The 18,867-nt window shown below is 51.4% G+C and overlaps 1 protein-coding gene across 1 annotated transcript in view; it reads right to left on the bottom strand.

Annotated features, from left to right (window-relative positions):
• LOC146788700 (NACHT, LRR and PYD domains-containing protein 3-like) overlaps positions 1-18,867 on the bottom strand; it is a 447,514-nt gene that overhangs the window by 311,355 nt on the left and 117,292 nt on the right. The window contains exon 4 of the mRNA XM_085630084.1: positions 6,691-6,789. Coding sequence (XP_085486210.1) covers positions 6,691-6,789 — 99 coding nt within the window. The remainder of the gene's footprint in view (positions 1-6,690; positions 6,790-18,867) is intronic.

Raw genomic sequence — 18,867 nt, 5'->3', positions numbered from 1 at the left:
ATTCCAGTGGTGTAAGGATAGCCCTGGTCACTCACTGCGCTCTAGTGGTGTAAGGATAGCTCTCGTCACTCAGTGCATTCCAGTGGTGTAAAGATAGCTCTGGTCACTCAGTGCTCTCCAGTGGTGCAAAGATAGCCCTGGTCACTCAAGTCACTCCAGTGGTGTAAGGATAGCCCTTGTCACTCAGTGCATTCCAGTGGTGTAAGGATAGCCCCGGTCACTCAGTGCCCTACAGTAGTGTAAGGATAGCCCTGTCACTCAGATCACTCTAGTGGTGTAAGGATAGCCCTCGTCAATCACTGCGCTCAAGTGGTGTAAGGATAGCTCTCGTCACTCCGTGCATTCCAGTGGTGTAAAGATAGCCCTGGTCACTCAGTGCACTCCAGTGCTGTTAGGATAGCTCTGGTCACTCAGAGCACTCCAGTGGTGTAAGGATAACCCTGGTCAATCACTGCGCTCAAGTGGTGTAAGGATAGCCCTGGTCACTCAGTGCGCTCCAGTGGTGCAAGGATAGCCCTGGTCACTCAGTGCACTCTAGTAGTGTAAGGATAGCAATGGTCACTCAGTGCACTGCAGTGGTGTAAGGATAGACCCGGTCACTCAGTGCACTGCAGTGTTGTAAGGATAGCCTTGGTTATTCACTGAGCTCCAGTGGTGTAAGGTTAGCCCTGGTAGCTCAGTGCAATCCAGTGGTGTAAGGATAGCCCTCGTCACTCAGTGCGCTCCAGTTGTGTAAGGATAGCGCTCATCACTCAGTGCACTCGAGTGGTGTAAGGATAGCCATCATCACTCCTAGCATTCCAGTGTTGTAAGGATAGCCCTGTCACTCAGTGCACTCCAGTGGTGTAAAGAGAGCTCTGGTCACTCAATTCACTCCAGTGGTGTAAGGATAGCCCTGGTCACTCAGTGCGCTTCAGTGGTGTAAGGATAGCCCTGGTCACTCAGTGCGCTTCAGTGGTGTAAGGATAGCCCTGGTCACTCAGTGCCCTACAGTGGTGTAAGGCTAGCGCTGTCACTCAGACCACTCTAGGGGTGTAAGGATAGCCCTGGTCAATCACTGCGCTCAAGTGGTGTAAGGATAGCTCTCGTCACTCAGTGCCCTCCAGTGGTGTAACGATAGCCCCGGTCACTCAGACCACTCTAGAGGTGTAAGGATAGCCCTGGTAAATCACTGCGCTTAAGTGGTGTAAGGATAGCTCTTGTCACTCAGTGCATTCCAGTGGTGTAAAGATAGCCCTGGTCACTCAGTGCACTCCAGTGCTGTAAGGATAGCCCTGGTCACTCAGTGCACTCCAGTGGGGTAAGGATAACCCGGTCACTCAGTACGCTCCTCTGGTGTAAGATAGCCCTGGTCACACAGTGCCCTCCAGTGGTGTAAGGAAAGCGCCGGTCACTCAGTGCACTGCAGTGTTGTAAGGATAGCCCTGGTCACTCACTGAGCTCCAGTGGTGTAAGAATAGCCCTGGTCACTCAGTGCACTCCAGTGGTGTAAAAATAGCCCTCATCACTCACTGCGCTCTAGTGGTGTAAGGATAGCTCTCGTCACTCAGTGCATTCCAGTGGTGTAAAGATAGCCCAGTGCACTCCAGTGGTGTAATGATAGCCCTGGTCACTCAGTGCGCTCCAGTGGTGTAAGGATAGCCCTGGTCACTCAGTGCACTCCAGTGCTGTAAGGATAGCCCTGGTCACTCAGTGCACTCCAGTGGGGTAAGGATAGCCCCGGTCACTCAGTGCGCTCCTCTGGTGTAAGGATAGCCCTGGTCACACAGTGCCCTCCAGTGGTGTAAGGAAAGCCCCGGTCACTCAGTGCACTGCAGTGTTGTAAGGATAGCCCTGGTCACTCACTGAGCTCCAGTGGTGTAAGGATAGCCCTGGTAGCTCAGTGCACTCCAGTGGTGTAAGGATAGCCCTGGTCACTCAGTGCACTCCAGTGGTGTAAGGATAGCCCTCATCACTCACTGCTCTCTAGTGGTGTAAGGATAGCTCTCGTCACTCAGTGCCCTCCAGTGGTGTAACGATAGCCCCGGTCACTCAGACCACTCTAGTGGTGTAAGGATAGCCCTGGTCAATCACTGCGCTCAAGTGGTGTAAGTATAGCTCTTGTCACTCAGTGCATTCCAGTGGTGTAAAGATAGCCCTGGTCACTCAGTGCACTCCAGTGGGGTAAGGATAGCCCCGGTCACTCAGTGCGCTCCTCTGGTTTAAGGATAGCCCTGGTCACACAGTGCCCTCCAGTGGTGTAAGGAAAGCCACGGTCACTCAGTGCACTGCAGTGTTGTAAGGATAGCCCTAGTCCCTCACTGAGCTCCAGTGGTGTAAGGATAGCCCTGGTCGCTCAGAGCACTCCAGTGGTGTAAGGATAGCCCTGGTCACTCAGTGCACTCCAGTGGTGTAAGGATAGCCCTCATCACTCACTGCGCTCTAGTGGTGTAAGGATAGATCTCGTCACTCAGTGCATTCCAGTGGTGTAATGATAGACTTGGTCACTCGGTGCGCTCCAGTGGTGTAAGGATAGCCCTGGTCACTCAGTGCACTCCAGTGCTGTAAGGATAGCCCTGGTCACTCAGTGCGCTTCAGTGGTGTAAGGATAGCCCTGGTCACTCAGTGCCCTACAGTGGTGTAAGGCTAGCGCTGTCACTCAGACCACTCTAGGGGTGTAAGGATAGCCCTGGTCAATCACTGCGCTCAAGTGGTGTAAGGATAGCTCTCGTCACTCAGTGCCCTCCAGTGGTGTAACGATAGCCCCGGTCACTCAGACCACTCTAGAGGTGTAAGGATAGCCCTGGTAAATCACTGCGCTTAAGTGGTGTAAGGATAGCTCTTGTCACTCAGTGCATTCCAGTGGTGTAAAGATAGCCCTGGTCACTCAGTGCACTCCAGTGCTGTAAGGATAGCCCTGGTCACTCAGTGCACTCCAGTGGGGTAAGGATAACCCGGTCACTCAGTACGCTCCTCTGGTGTAAGATAGCCCTGGTCACACAGTGCCCTCCAGTGGTGTAAGGAAAGCGCCGGTCACTCAGTGCACTGCAGTGTTGTAAGGATAGCCCTGGTCACTCACTGAGCTCCAGTGGTGTAAGAATAGCCCTGGTCACTCAGTGCACTCCAGTGGTGGAAAAATAGCCCTCATCACTCACTGCGCTCTAGTGGTGTAAGGATAGCTCTCGTCACTCAGTGCATTCCAGTGGTGTAAAGATAGCCCAGTGCACTCCAGTGGTGTAATGATAGCCCTGGTCACTCAGTGCGCTCCAGTGGTGTAAGGATAGCCCTGGTCACTCAGTGCACTCCAGTGCTGTAAGGATAGCCCTGGTCACTCAGTGCACTCCAGTGGGGTAAGGATAGCCCCGGTCACTCAGTGCGCTCCTCTGGTGTAAGGATAGCCCTGGTCACACAGTGCCCTCCAGTGGTGTAAGGAAAGCCCCGGTCACTCAGTGCACTGCAGTGTTGTAAGGATAGCCCTGGTCACTCACTGAGCTCCAGTGGTGTAAGGATAGCCCTGGTAGCTCAGTGCACTCCAGTGGTGTAAGGATAGCCTTGGTCACTCAGTGCACTCCAGTGGTGTAAGGATAGCCCTCATCACTCACTGCTCTCTAGTGGTGTAAGGATAGCTCTCGTCACTCAGTGCCCTCCAGTGGTGTAACGATAGCCCCGGTCACTCAGACCACTCTAGTGGTGTAAGGATAGCCCTGGTCAATCACTGCGCTCAAGTGGTGTAAGTATAGCTCTTGTCACTCAGTGCATTCCAGTGGTGTAAAGATAGCCCTGGTCACTCAGTGCACTCCAGTGGGGTAAGGATAGCCCCGGTCACTCAGTGCGCTCCTCTGGTTTAAGGATAGCCCTGGTCACACAGTGCCCTCCAGTGGTGTAAGGAAAGCCACGGTCACTCAGTGCACTGCAGTGTTGTAAGGATAGCCCTAGTCCCTCACTGAGCTCCAGTGGTGTAAGGATAGCCCTGGTCGCTCAGAGCACTCCAGTGGTGTAAGGATAGCCCTGGTCACTCAGTGCACTCCAGTGGTGTAAGGATAGCCCTCATCACTCACTGCGCTCTAGTGGTGTAAGGATAGATCTCGTCACTCAGTGCATTCCAGTGGTGTAATGATAGACTTGGTCACTCGGTGCGCTCCAGTGGTGTAAGGATAGCCCTGGTCACTCAGTGCACTCCAGTGCTGTAAGGATAGCCCTGGTCACTCAGTGCACTCCAGTGGGGTAAGGATAGCCCCGGTCACTCAGTGTGCTCCTCTGGTGTAAGGATAGCCCTGGTCACTCAGTGCACTGCATTAGTGTAAGGATAGCCCTGGTCACTCCAGTGGTGCAAGGATAGCACTGGTCACTCACTGCACTCCAGTGGTGTAAGGATAGCCCTGGTCATTTAATGCACTTCAGTGGTGTAAGGATAGCCCTGTCACTCAGTGCACTCCAGTGCTGTAAGGATAGCCCTGGTCACTCAGTGCACTCCAGTGGGGTAAGGATAGCCCCGGTCACTCAGTGTGCTCCTCTGGTGTAAGGATAGCCCTGGTCACTCAGTGCACTGCATTAGTGTAAGGATAGCCCTGGTCACTCCAGTGGTGCAAGGATAGCCCTGGTCACTCACTGCACTCCAGTGGTGTAAGGATAGCCCTGGTCATTTAATGCACTTCAGTGGTGTAAGGATAGCCCAGTCACTCACTGCGCTCTAGTGGTGTAAGGATAGCTCTCATCACTCAGTGCCCTCCAGTGGTGTAACGATAACCCCGGTCACTCAGACCGCTCTAGTGGTGTAAGGATAACCCTGGTCAATCACTGTGCTCAAGTGGTGTAAGGATAGCTCTTGTCACTCAGTGCATTCCAGTGGTGTAAAGATAGCCCTGGTCACTCAGTGCACTCCAGTGGGGTAAGGATAGCCCCGGTCACTCAGTGCGCTCCTCTGGTTTAAGGATAGCCCTGGTCACACAGTGCCCTCCAGTGGTGTAAGGAAAGCCACGGTCACTCAGTGCACTGCAGTGTTGTAAGGATAGCCCTAGTCCCTCACTGAGCTCCAGTGGTGTAAGGATAGCCCTGGTCGCTCAGAGCACTCCAGTGGTGTAAGGATAGCCCTGGTCACTCAGTGCACTCCAGTGGTGTAAGGATAGCCCTCATCACTCACTGCGCTCTAGTGGTGTAAGGATAGATCTCGTCACTCAGTGCATTCCAGTGGTGTAATGATAGACTTGGTCACTCGGTGCGCTCCAGTGGTGTAAGGATAGCCCTGGTCACTCAGTGCACTCCAGTGCTGTAAGGATAGCCCTGGTCACTCAGTGCACTCCAGTGGGGTAAGGATAGCCCCGGTCACTCAGTGTGCTCCTCTGGTGTAAGGATAGCCCTGGTCACTCAGTGCACTGCATTAGTGTAAGGATAGCCCTGGTCACTCCAGTGGTGCAAGGATAGCACTGGTCACTCACTGCACTCCAGTGGTGTAAGGATAGCCCTGGTCATTTAATGCACTTCAGTGGTGTAAGGATAGCCCTGTCCCTCAGTGCACTCCAGTGCTGTAAGGATAGCCCTGGTCACTCAGTGCACTCCAGTGGGGTAAGGATAGCCCCGGTCACTCAGTGTGCTCCTCTGGTGTAAGGATAGCCCTGGTCACTCAGTGCACTGCATTAGTGTAAGGATAGCCCTGGTCACTCCAGTGGTGCAAGGATAGCCCTGGTCACTCACTGCACTCCAGTGGTGTAAGGATAGCCCTGGTCATTTAATGCACTTCAGTGGTGTAAGGATAGCCCAGTCACTCACTGCGCTCTAGTGGTGTAAGGATAACTCTCGTCACTCAGTGCCCTCCAGTGGTGTAACGATAACCCCGGTCACTCAGACCGCTCTAGTGGTGTAAGGATAACCCTGGTCAATCACTGTGCTCAAGTGGTGTAAGGATAGCTCTTGTCACTCAGTGCATTCCAGTGGTGTAAAGATAGCCCTGGTCACTCAGTGCACTCCAGTGGGGTAAGGATAGCCCCGGTCACTCAGTGCGCTCTTCTGGTGTAAGGATAGCCCTGGTCACACAGTGCCCTCCAGTGGTGTAAGGAAAGCCCCGGTCACTCAGTGCACTGCAGTGTTGTAAGGATAGCCCTGGTCCCTCACTGAGCTCCAGTGGTGTAAGGATAGCCCTGGTCGCTCAGTGCACTCCAGTGGTGTAAGGATAGCCCTGGTCACTCAGTGCACTCCAGTGGTGTAAGGATAGCCCTCATCACTCACTGCGCTCTAGTGGTGTAAGGATAGCTCTCGTCACTTAGTGCATTCCAGTGGTGTAAAGATAGCCCTGGTCACTCAGTGCACTCCAGTGGTGTAATGATAGCCCTGGTCACTCTGTGCGCTCCAGTGGTGTTAGGATAGCCCTGGTCACTCAGTGCACTCCAGCGGGGTAAGGATAGCCCCGGTCACTCAGTGTGCCCCGGTCACTCAGTGTGCTCCTCTGGTGTAAGGATAGCCCTGGTCACTCAGTGCACTGCAGTGTTGTAAGGATAGCCCTGGTCACTCACTGCCCTCCAGTGGTGTAAAGATAGCCCTCGTCACTCAGTGCATTCCAGTGGTGTAAGGATAGCCCTGGTCACTCAGTGCGCTCCAGTGATCGCAGACTTGTACTTTGTGCAACAGTTTCCCTTGCCTGTTGTCATTTTAGTGTTGTCCCAAAGAGTGAGAGACACACAGCAGTTGGCCTACAGTGTAAAAGGATACTTTACTCACATTAATGTTGTTAAATCCAGAGTCCTGAGCACCGGCGAGAGCAGCTTAATGCCTTCATTTCCACAGGTTTCCTCGCACAACTCAACGGACTGAAGCTTTCTGTGTGTACAAGAAGAGAACATGAGGGGTGGCATCTCTGGGATATTCCACAGATAACATCAATAAAAACTAATTTAGAAGAGAGTGGACTCCCAGCAGGATCTAGGCAGGTGCAGTGGAAAAATGAAGCACAGAAGGATGAAAGGAGACAAGAGGGCTGCTGTAGGGTCTGTCCTACCAGCCCCCTCTTCAACTGAGGGCAGGAGAAGAAAGGTCAGATGGGGAGGAGAGTAAAAATGGGGTACAGGGAGCAGCTCTAACCGGGTTTGACAGGTAGGTGGTGTGAGAAGTTGGCCTGATATATGCTGTCCACTAGTTCTAGTGGGCACCTTGTATCAGTCCAAACAACCCCTTATGGTGAATATGTTAAAGACAACCTTTATTGAAAGCTATCCTAGTGGTAGCTATGGAGAGCAGCCTTCAGGGTAAGTCTTGAAGGAATGTAAAGCAGCTTGTTTTACCAGTCTATAATCTCTTGAATTTTCAAATGAAAGGAAAACCACAACAGGTATATATTGCAAATATATGTATTTAAGATAAAACACACCCCTCTAGTCTCTTTATGAGACTGGAGTTCGAATTACTTAATTTACAAGTTAGCAATCAACAGTAATAGCACAAATACACGTTTGGGCCCTAGGGGCGTACCAAACCATATGCCAATAAAGTGGTATAAGGACCACGACTGAACTAGACACAAGGCCTAGAGCCTGTAGAATCACTGGGATCCCAAGGAACCACCCAAGGTAGTGACACAGGGGACCCATGGGGGCCGTGTGCAGTGTGTAAACACAACCGCGGGATCCCGTTAGCTTCTATGGGCAATGTCACGGTTGGAAATTTAAAGATTAGAGACACTTAGAATCCTGTCAGGACCAAACCCTTTTGAACTTAAGAAGTTCTAGGGCTAGCACCCACAGGAGCACCAGAGTACTTGTGCTACCTCACCCAGGGAAGCCGGGTGCATAGGTGTCTTTTGGTGTCGGGTCGTGTCGTTGATTACAATAGAAGCTGGCGAAGAACTGCTGCTGCCGTGAAGAGGAGAAGTGTCCGAAGAGATCCAAGCCTGGATCTAGGATGGAAGGAGCCTGAAAGCAGAGGGGACAGAGTCTGAGTCACTTGCCAGTGACAGAGGGCAGGATGGACCAATGCCTACAGATGTCGGGTGCTTCAGGTGAGTTGATGGGAGTCTCGACTCTTCAGCCACGAGGTCCAGGAGGTGTCAACGAAGTCCACGAGCCGGATTCGAGCTGTCTCACGAAGTCTGTCCAGTGCTGCGGTGTCGGCGACCAGAATGGACCCAACTAGCCTTGGCAACGGCAAGTCACTGGAAATTAGAGAAAGGACTGCAGTGCAGACCAGCAAGGTCTGAGGGACCCACCCAGCAAGGGTAAGTCGGGGCACGTCTGAAGCAACCAGGAAAGCCCAAGTAGAAGAGGAGTTGCCTTCGTGGGGACCTACTAGCCAATGGGCTAGCGATCGCGAAGGAGCCTCGAGCTCTCGCACTTGAAACTCGCTGACGGGTCACTTGTGGAGTGGAGGCTAGCAATCTTCGGTGCAGGAGGTGCTAAAGGCTGGGGCTACTCGGAGCCCAAAGCACAACTTCGAGGAAGACCAGGAAGATAGTGTTGCTGCAAAAGTTCACGGTGTCCAGGGGTCACAGTTCCACGTCACCCACGATAGCCATGGGCCTCAGCTTTGCTGTGGACTCAGGGTAGCCTCGGGGAAGTATGGAAATCCACCTCTGGTGATGCAAAGACTTCGGCGTCCGGCGGGAGCTTCAGCGATGCAGACCGGTCAGTTGCTTCTTTGGTGCCTGCCAAGCAGGGGAGTCACTCCTTGACCCCAAGGGAGATTTCTTCAGTCTTCTAAGCAAAGTAGAACGTCGAAGGTCCAGGATATATGTTGCAGAGTTTCATCCAGGGTAATCAAAAGTCGCAAGAACTGGGTTCCCATAAGTTTGGGGGTTGGACATACTCTAGGGACCCACCTATGGGAGGGTTTGGAAAAAGGGGTGGTTACACCCATTTCCTTTGTCCAGTTTCGCGCCAGAGCAGGGGCAGGTAGCCCCTGCAACCGGTTTGAACTGGACTATGCACAGGGACACCAAATATGCCCCCAGTGCAGGACTTCAACGCACCAGAGAGTGCTCCCGCCCAGCCCCAATACACATCTGCCTGTCTGGGGAGGTGGTTACACCTCCCCTCGACAGGAAACCTATTGTCCGGGCCTCCCCTGCCGGAATTTCGGTCAGCAGCAGGAGGCCAGACCCGTGTCTGTGGCAGAGGCATCCATTTTGTGATGCTCAGGAAAGTCCTACCGGGTTTAGCCAGTGTGAACATGTCTCTCCCTCTAGAAGGGTGGAATGCTACCCCCGCCGCCAGAACTGGCGGGGGGGGTAGTATTCCAAAGCGCTTGACACCAAACACGACATTTACCGCGAGGTTATAATGAACGTAAGAGTATATGGTCAGGCTGCACCACAAACAGCATCAGAGGAGGTACTCCGAACGCAGCAGAGGGGCTCTGCTCATGCAGGGGCACTCTCTCACATAAAAACCAAGCACTCTGCCTTTAGGATTTTTAAGGCCTGCCATAGGAGTGATGTTAGAATTGGGGATCTCTGGTTGGCACAGGTAGGTACGTGTGACAAGCAGGGACCCTCTCCTCCAGTCAGGGAAAGGAAGTACACTCTTAAAATAACCCCCGCTCACCCTCTAGGTAGCTTGGCACGAGCAGACAAGACTTATTTCAGAGACGTTATAGGTTAAGCATTTGTGAACTCATACAGTACTCAGGCGACCCACCACAAATAGACTCCACACTGGGATTATCAAAAATAAGTATTTTATATCAGGCTTAGCACAAGACCAAATAACGATAAAACGATAAAAATAACGATAAAAAGGCCCACAGTACTATTAGCAATAAACAGTTCTTTGTTACAGCGTACTTTAAAAGTTCTGTGCGCTTCGTTCTTTTTGGTTCGGCCCGTACGGGGATGAACTGGCCTACAGAATGAGTCTATAAGCTCTGCGGACGCTCCGGTGCGAAGCGTACCCCCTACGGTGCGAAACGCACACAGTACCTTAGCTTTGGAGAGTTCGTCACGGACGCTGCAGTGAAAGCAATGCGTTGTACGCTGCGATGTCCTCCTTTCGCGGTGCGAGCTTACAGCTCGTTGGGGCCCTGAGTCCGTTGCTTGAGGGGACGGGACGTTGTACGGTGCTTTGCTGTTCGTTGCGGCGTACGAGCCGTACTGTGGGAGCGGTTTTCAGTCTTTGGCTGCAGTGCGGGTCGTAAGTACGGTGAGTACTCCCCCCCCCCCCCCTTCGATGCGAGCGGCAGCCTTAAACTTCAGCGGCAGGGTGTGGGTCGCACCAACCAAGATGGCTCCATGAAGCGCAGCGTTGTACGCGGGGAAGGCAGCCAGTCACGGTGCGATCTACGGGTCGTAGGACGCGTTGTTCGAGGCGGACAGGGGGGGTACGGTGCGTTGCTGGATACGATTTGGCGGTACGAAGCGTACACAGCTCCCGGCCTCGGCAAATGCTAAAAACAGCGTTTCTAGCAGCGGATTGCGAGGCGGATGAAGTCCACTGGTCCTGGCACTTCGGTCAGGGGGCAAGCTCACTCACAAGCCCTTGGATCTTTGAGCACAAGTTAAACAAAGTCTTTTTGTAGTCTTTCTCCTCTCCTTCAGCAGCAAGGCAACCACTGCAGGCCAGTCCCACAGGTCAGGGACAGTACTCCTCCTTACAGCCTTCCCAGTTCCTTCTCCTCCGGCAGAGGTTCTTCTTGTCGAGCAGGATCTAGTTTCTTGGGAGCAGCGTCCCGATACTTATAGTGCAATTCTTTTGTTCTTGCAGGCCAGGGGGCCTTTGCCCAGTTCAACCCAGTTCTGGAGTACTTTGTTTACCGGACTCTGGCTTCTCCTTCCAGTGTGCAGGGCAGAGACATCAGACGCTCCCCAGGGGGTGGAGCCAGCATTGTGGTGGAAAGGCACAGCCCTATTCAGAGTCCAGGTGTACTCCTCCCACCCATCTATATGTAATCTCTCTATTCACCACCGGGCTGCCCCAGCCTGTCTCCTGGAATTCCCCAGCCCTGTCACTCACAGAAACCAGACAGCAGATACACATCATAGCAGAGGCGGCCTGAAATGGTTAGGCAAGCAACTACCAGCTTTCTAAAAGTGGTATTTGCAAACACATAATATTAAAACAAACTTTACTAAAAGATGTATTTTATTATTCTGAGTGCAGGCATACTAAACTCGAATTTCTACCATGTTCCCTGGGTCTGTTAGGATTATAGAATGTAACAATTCTAACAGCCCATTCTGGCCTATGAGAACAGGTAGCCTTGCAATAGGGAAAAACGAAAATGGCTGTAATTCACTATTAAGACATGCCACACACATCAGGGCTTGTCCTACCTTATGCTTACAACGCACCCTGCCCTTGGGCCTACCATAGGGGTGACTAACATGAAGTTAAGGGAAGGTTTAGGGACTGGCAAGTGGGTGCACTTGCCCAGTCAGCATGACAGTACCAGACTGCACGCAGACTCTGCAATGGCAGACCCTAGACATATTTTAGAAGGCTGCTTCTGTGGGTGGAACAACCAGTGCTGCAAGCCCACCAGCAGCATTTGGATTTACAAGCCCTGGACACTCCTGGTGCACGTTACTGGGATCTGATAGTAAACCAAATAAGCCAATCATGGAATCCAACCAACATATCAATTTTACCCAGGGAGCACTTGCACTGTGGCACTGGTTGGCAGTGGCACAGTGCTCTGAGCGGCCAACACCAGCAAAACACATGAGGCACAGCAACAAAAAGTGGAAGGGAGACTCACGCCAAGGTGCCAGGTCTAACAAGTGACTTATAAGTTTTATGTGTGTGTGCTAAGGTAGTGATATAGGTAGCCTATACCACAGTAAGGGGTGCAAGCACACCCTTACCCAGGCTGCAGTAGCAGACCTGTGGTGCCATTTTGGAGTGCTTCCCAGGGGTGGCACAATACATGCTTCAGCCCCTGGTAGGCCTCTGAGGTACCTATGCCCTAGGTACATAGTATACCATGTACTAGGGGCTTATAAGGCAGTCCAGAATCCAATTAGATATGTACCTAATGTACATGGAAACCATTTTAGAGAGGAAGCAGTTAGGCTGGGGTCCTAATTAGCAGGGCCACAGCCAGACTAAGGTAGAAAAACTGTGAAACATGAGCAAAAAGTGGGGGTACCCATGTGAAGCAGATCCTATTCTCCTACAGGCGGGTGGTACAGGGGAATGGAAGGAAGATTAGGTTCAGTCTGGTAGAGTAGAATAGCAGAGATGGGGAACGGAGCGCAGGTGAAGTGATGTCTGATGATGTAGGAGAGTAGGGATTGGGAACGGAGCGCAGGTGATATGATGTCTGATGATGTAGGAGAGTAGGGATTGGGAACGAAGCGCAGGTGAAGCAGTGTCTAATGATGTAGGAGAGTAAGGATGGGGAATGGAGCACAGGTGCAGCAGTGTCTGATGATGTAGACGGGGAATGGAGCGCAGGTGAAGTGGTGTCTGATTATGTTGGAGAGTAAGGATGGGAAACGGAGCACAGGTGAAGCGGTGTCTGATGATGTAGGAGAGTAAGGATGGGGAATGGAGAGCAAGTGAAGCGATGTCTGATGTAGGAGAGTAAGGACGGTGAACGGAGCACAGGTGATGTGGTGTCTGATGACGTAGGAGGGTAAGGATGAGAAGCGGCACGCATGTGAAGCGGTGTCTGATGATGTAGGAGAGTAAAGACAGAGAATGAAGCGCATGCGAAGCAGTGTCTGATGATGTAGGAGAGTAAGGACAGAGAACGGAGTACAGGTGAAGTGGTGTCTGATGATGTAGGAGAGTAAGGATGATGTTAGACCTGGCATCATTGGCGTAGGTCTCCCTTCCTCTCTACCCTCCCTATCTTTTATATTGGCTGTATTTAGATGTTCTGGGCACCGTGCCACTGCTACTCAGTGCCACAGCGCAAATGCTCCCTGTATATAAATGACTGTATGAATAAGGATACCTATAATACCTACATCACTGTAGCCTGTTTCAATAGTGAGTTACCTTCCATTTCACTGTCGCTACTGCGAAACGATCCATTCTCATAGGCCAGGATGGGCCGGTTACAGATTGCTTTCTATTATCCTGTCGGGACCAAGGAACCTGATAAGACCCTCGAGTTTGATATGTATATGCTCAGGACATTGAGGGGCACCTTTTAGTAAGGACCGTTTGTATATTGCATGTGTTGAAATACCTTTCCTGAAAACGTGGTTGTTTCTTGCCTAAGCTTTACTGTAGGCTGTTGCGCGTATGTGTATTGGCCGTCTGGTTTTGGAGCAGCAGGGCCAGCTGGGGCAGACCTGGCTGGAGAGAGAGATCGGTATTCAGAGCATGGGGAGGGGTGACTCTTTGATCCGAGCAGGGCCGTGCCTGGCAAGGTGAATGATGGCTCCACCTCCCACTGGGTGTCTGATAGCAGACCCCCTCATTCTGAAAAGGCAGGATGTCGCCTCGTAAACCAAGTGCTCCCTGACCCCACCGAACTGGTTCTGACCGGAGTCAGTGATTTGCAATCTTAGAGAACAAATACTTTTTAGGTATAAAATGCTGCGCTGGAACTTTGGCCAAGTGTGTTCCTTCTGGATGTCAAGCCGAGACTCTGTCCGAGCAGGCAGAGGAAAGAACTTTGCAACTTTCATCAAGCTTGCTGAAAAAACTACCCGAGGGCCTAAATTGAGAGCGCCTCCTGCAGAAGTCTCAGGGACATTAGACTTCACAACGTCAGCCGTCAGAATTCCTGTGCGAGGAGTTCAACTTGCAGGTGAGGCTTCTGTCGAGTAATCCGGAGCCTCTAGTTCTACTGTGAGGACAGCGGACTGGGAGCTTCTGAACTTATGCTGAAACCTGTGCGGGCCACTGCAGATAAGAGACCTGCTGCCGCTGAGAGCCCGCCGGAATCGGAATTGAGACTTCCAAACCTTTTTCTAAAACCTGTGCGGGCCGCTGCAGCTAAGAGAAAGCTGCCGCCGCTGAAAGTTGCTTGAATCGGAATTGAGACTTTCTAACCTTTCGCTGAACCTGTGCGGGCCGTTGCAGCTAAGGGAAAGCTGCTGCCCCTGAGTGTCCGCATGACTCTGAACCTCTGAACCTTCTTGTTGAACCTGTGTGGGCCGCTGCAGCTAAGAGAGAGCTGCCGCCGCTGAGAGCCCGCCTGAACTAGCATCTTCGGATCTTTGGCTGAATCTGCATGGACCGCTGCAGTCGAGAGAGCGCTGTGGCCGCTGAGCGTCCACCGTGGTGCCCGCCTGGTTGAGACCCTGATTTGTCCTGTGGGCCGCCGCAGCTAAGAGAGAGCTGCTGCCGCTGAATACCTACACCCGTTGCTAAGGTGCATCATTGTGATCTGTCCAGTGGGCCGCCGCAGCCAAGAGAGAGCTGTGGCCGCTGAGTGGCCACCCCTTGTGCTATTTTTCATCCTTGTAATTTGCCCCGCGGGCTGCCGCAGCTAAGAGAGAGCTGTGGCTGCTGAGCGCTTGCACCCTTGACAACTTTGCATCCACGGTATTTGTTCTTTGGGCCGCCACAGCTAAGAGAGCTGCTGCCGCTGTGAGCCCACCACGGACCTGCACGACGAGAGTCATCGCCATCACCAGCCTGGGTCGCCACAGCCGCGCGCTGCTGCCACTGAGCGCCCGCCCACCTGCCCCTGAGTGCCCGACCACTGTGAGTGCATACTGCGGACCTCTGCCTCCAGGACCTGTGGTCGCTAGGAGTCCGCCTGTCACTGTCTCCGCTTCTTCCAGAAGCTGCGTGCTGTAGTCCCTTCCAATGACAGGTATCTGGTGCGCTACAGGTCGCGTAGGCTCCGGCCCTGAACCCAGTCCGTGCCCCGCTTTTGGGTGAATACGTTGTTGTCTCTTTTAGTCCACAAGGGTTGACGTGAATTGTAGTTGTTGAAACGCTTTAAGAGTCTTTGAGTTAAACTGTTAATAAAGATACAGTTTTTCTATATCTACCTGAGTTGTGTCCTTTTGTGGTGTCATTACTGCCTTATTGTACGTGGCCATAAGCGCTTCACACACTGCCTCTGAGATAGGCCTAACTGCTTGGGCTACGTTACCACAGGGTTGAGCAGGGGTTATCAAAAGGGGTAGCCCACTTGCCCTGACTTAGGAAGAAGAGTCCCTATTTGGACATTGGCGCCAGCCATGGCCAACTACAGACTCCCATTTCTAACAGATGGGGAATGGAGCGCAGGTGCAGCGGTGTCTGATGACGCAGGTGAGTAAGGATGAGGAACGGAGCAAAGGGGAAGCGGTGTCTGATGATGTTGGAGAGTAAGGATGGGGAACGCAGCGCAGGTGAAGCGGTGTCTGAGGATGCTGAAGAGTAAGGATGGGGAACGGAGATAATGTGAAGTGGTGTCTGATGATGTAGGAGAGTAAGCATGAGGAACAGTGCACAGGTAAAGCGGTATCTGGTGATGTAGGACAGTAAGGATTGGGAATGGAACGCAGGTGAAGTGGTGTCTGATGATGTAGGAGAGTAAGGATGGGGAATGGAGCACAGGTGAAGCAGTGTCTGATGATGCAGGAGAGTAAGGACAAGGAACGGAGAGCAGATGAAGCAGTTTCTGATGATGTTGGAGAGTAAGGATGGGGAATGAAGCACCCGTTGTGGTACTGTAAAATTTCGGAACCATGTTGGTAGCACGGTCCTACCCTGCCGATTTTGGTATCAGCGAACCGCAAATGACTAATGCGGTATGTATGAGTGTTTTCGTCATATGTCACCGATGAATTCACCGTGTATATGATACAACATGTCGAATCCTCGGGTTCCATTTTACTAGGGTAACCATTTTGTGGTTGCCCTCACATAGGCTGCGCTTCGAGGCCATGCCTAGGCCTAAAGGACACGCAATCTTTCTTTGACTTCTTTGTGACCTATGCAAACTGACTCCACCGCCCGAGGTCAATCCTGCCCGGCCGGTTCCTTTTACTGCGGTCGTATGGGATTAGCATCAGGGCCCGACACATCGTAAAGTCGTGTATCCCACGCGACTTCTGACTAATCCCTTTCACACCTGACTCTGTTTCCTACTTTATGACTCTGTGACGAGGAAGAGGTGTCCGTTTTATTGGGGTCTGCTGATATCCGATGAGGGTTCTGAGCCTCGCTGGGTAAATAATTATGTGCTGACCGAGCTGAAATGTGGGATTATCATCATGACTGTGCTCTTTCTTTGAAGCGAAAATATGTGAACGACCACTTGTAAAAGAGGGGCGGTGTTGCCCAGAGCGTAATATTCTGTATATAAGAAAAGACTGGTTTTTGGTTGGGAGCAGTCTCCTGAGAACATACATCGTGTTGTACTTCTCGGATACCTGTGATTGGTCTGCAGCCAATAAATACGATCTTTGACTTCACCTAGAAGACTCTGTGTTTCTGTGGTCCGAAACAGGAAGAACTCGAAGTCTTCGGGTGTGTCCCCTGGCACCGCTGGGTTGGTTCTGAAAAACCCATTACTTCAGTTGGCGCCCAACTCGGGGAGATTTCAGCGGTACCGGTCCAAGCCAGAGGTTCGTGAGGAGCTTCGTGTGAAAATTCTGGAGGAAGGCCGCCACTTCATCGACCCCTGCATGTCGACGTGGTCCGAAAGTCTTTACTGCGAGGTTCTCCGCGTCCCGACGGCTACAAAGGACTGCTGCCCTGACTATCGCCCTGTTTTGGACCCTTGATGATTTGGTAGAGCGAAACCATTTAACGAGTCTTCTGGTGACGTCATCGATACCTCAGTTTAGTATAAGTGGAGCGTCTCCCAGTCCTTAGTTTGGTTTGGTATCCCTTCGGGATCGCTTTGATTTGGAACTTGCAAGTGCCAAAGCCGAAGGACTCGTGTATTCACGAGACTATCGTATTCGATAATCCTTTGAAGTTTGAAACTAGACTAGTGAGCGACGATGCCTGGTTCTAGTATATTTAGAAATTTCTTTTGTTTGGGTTGCAATAGGGACTCCCGATTAGAGGATTCGTGTCCGGTTCCTCCAATTGGAACTCCAACGTATGAGCTTTATGTGAAACATGGTGTGGGCCCCATTGCGTATAATGAAGTATGGATCCGATACACCAGGAAGGATGGTGTTTTAAAATGGCCCCAAAATGGTAGTTTCGACACAGAAATCCTAGATAACTTAGAGGTTAAATTATTTAAAAAGAAAGCCCGGCCGGCGATGTTTGATTCTTTCCGCCTATGGCGAAAGGAAGTCAAGCAGAAAGAAATCAAAATTAGCCAAGAAAAATAAAAGAGAGAAAGGTATGTCGATAATGCAAGCAGCCTTGCAGTTCAAAGATAATGAAGAAGAACAGATGAATGAGCAGCTGCACAGGCAACGTAAATTAGTGATTGATAAATGCTACCCAGTTTTGCCGCCCCTTCAGCAAGGTGCGTCAGAAGAAAAGGAGAAAGATCCCCTAATGTCACATTTACTGAGTTCGCCACCCCCGTATGCGCAAAGTGCTACAGCGCCTCCGCAGCCTTTAAATGTACGGCCTCTAGTTAACTTGCCGCAAGCTTTCCCGCAGCCGCCAGCTCCTCCCATGCCTACGGCGCAGCCCTCTCACGGGCCGCCGGTTTCGCTGCCTATCTTTTCTGCGCTTCCTGCGACTTTAGCTAGTACATCAGCTGCCTCCCTCGACGCTCTCCCTGATACGACCCCTGTACCTGTATCTGCACCCGTTTTTCTTCCCTCTGTTCTTGCCTCAACGTCTCCTTCTACACGACAACGAATAGCTAGTGCGGTCACTAGTTTTATATCGCCTCTCTTTGGGTCATCTAGTACGACTCCTGGTTCACAACGTACGCAGTTGCGTAGTCAGCTGCCAGGCTCTGAAGAGAAACAGGTATTAGACCGCATGGCATATAAATGGATTGTTTTTCCTTCAAGATATGATGTAGAGTCTGTTGTAAATGTTTTTCATCAATGGGAAGCACCAAAACAGAGATACGTTTTTGAGAAAATGTGTGAATTCCTCTGTGAGGAATTGGACGATCATGGTTTGGACTTAAGCCCGCAGGAATTGTGTCATGTACGGTTTGAATTTGGAAAAGGTACGATTGTGGGTCCCGATGTTGAGAAAGCAGTTGCGACATTATTGTCTTTCAGGATCGAGGGTCCTTCTCAGTCACTGTTTGAACGTGACTACTCTGACAGGAAGGTTAGACAATACCCTATGAGAGAAATCCCTCCGGTATGGAAGGACGCGATTGCGGCTGACGCCGTCAACGGTATTGCTGCTATGCCAGCTCATTTCCAGCGTGTTTGGGTACATGTTCCCTGGAAGCGATCAGAAGTTTTAGCCCTTAAGCAGACATTGCCTGACCCCCGTAAAAACCCCGCAGGATATTATAAGGAGTTATCACAGACTGCGGAATCGTGTGTCATGAACCTAGCTGACATAGATATGTTGTTCAGGAATGTCGTTCCGCAGCCTTTGTGGGGGTTGATTCGTAATGCAGATCATGCTGCAGAACTAGGTGGCACATGGGCTAATATCACTGCTACAGACACTAGACAAGTTGGTGGTGCGAAACCTGAGCCCCTAGTAGCAGAACTCCCTGGTAGAATTATTACCTACATGAAGACCTTAATGCCAGCGATGCGTGTGAATTGGGATAAATTATCCGCATGCAAACAAAAGAAAGACGAAACAGTGTCTGATTTCTTCACCAGGTTTGAAGAAACATTTATCGACCACAGTGGTCAAGACATGAGTACGGAAGGTGGTCAACGGTTATTTGTTGATAAATTTGTGCATAATTTACTCCCCGAGTTGTGTAAGAAATTAAAAGATTCAGAGAGTTCTTGGGCTGTTTCCTCATCAGCGCAAATACTGGCTACTGCACAGTATTATGAAAATAGGGATAAAGATGAGAAGGATAGAGCAGACAAGAAAACAAAAGAATTAAAGACGAAGGTCCTTTTACAACAGGCTTACCCGCCACGTGGAGATCAGAATAACTACAAGC

This window comes from Triturus cristatus, chromosome 10, assembly GCF_964204655.1.
Source record: "Triturus cristatus chromosome 10, aTriCri1.1, whole genome shotgun sequence".
Taxonomy (NCBI): Eukaryota; Metazoa; Chordata; class Amphibia; order Caudata; family Salamandridae; genus Triturus; species Triturus cristatus.
This window is presented reverse-complemented; position numbering and strand designations above follow the sequence as displayed.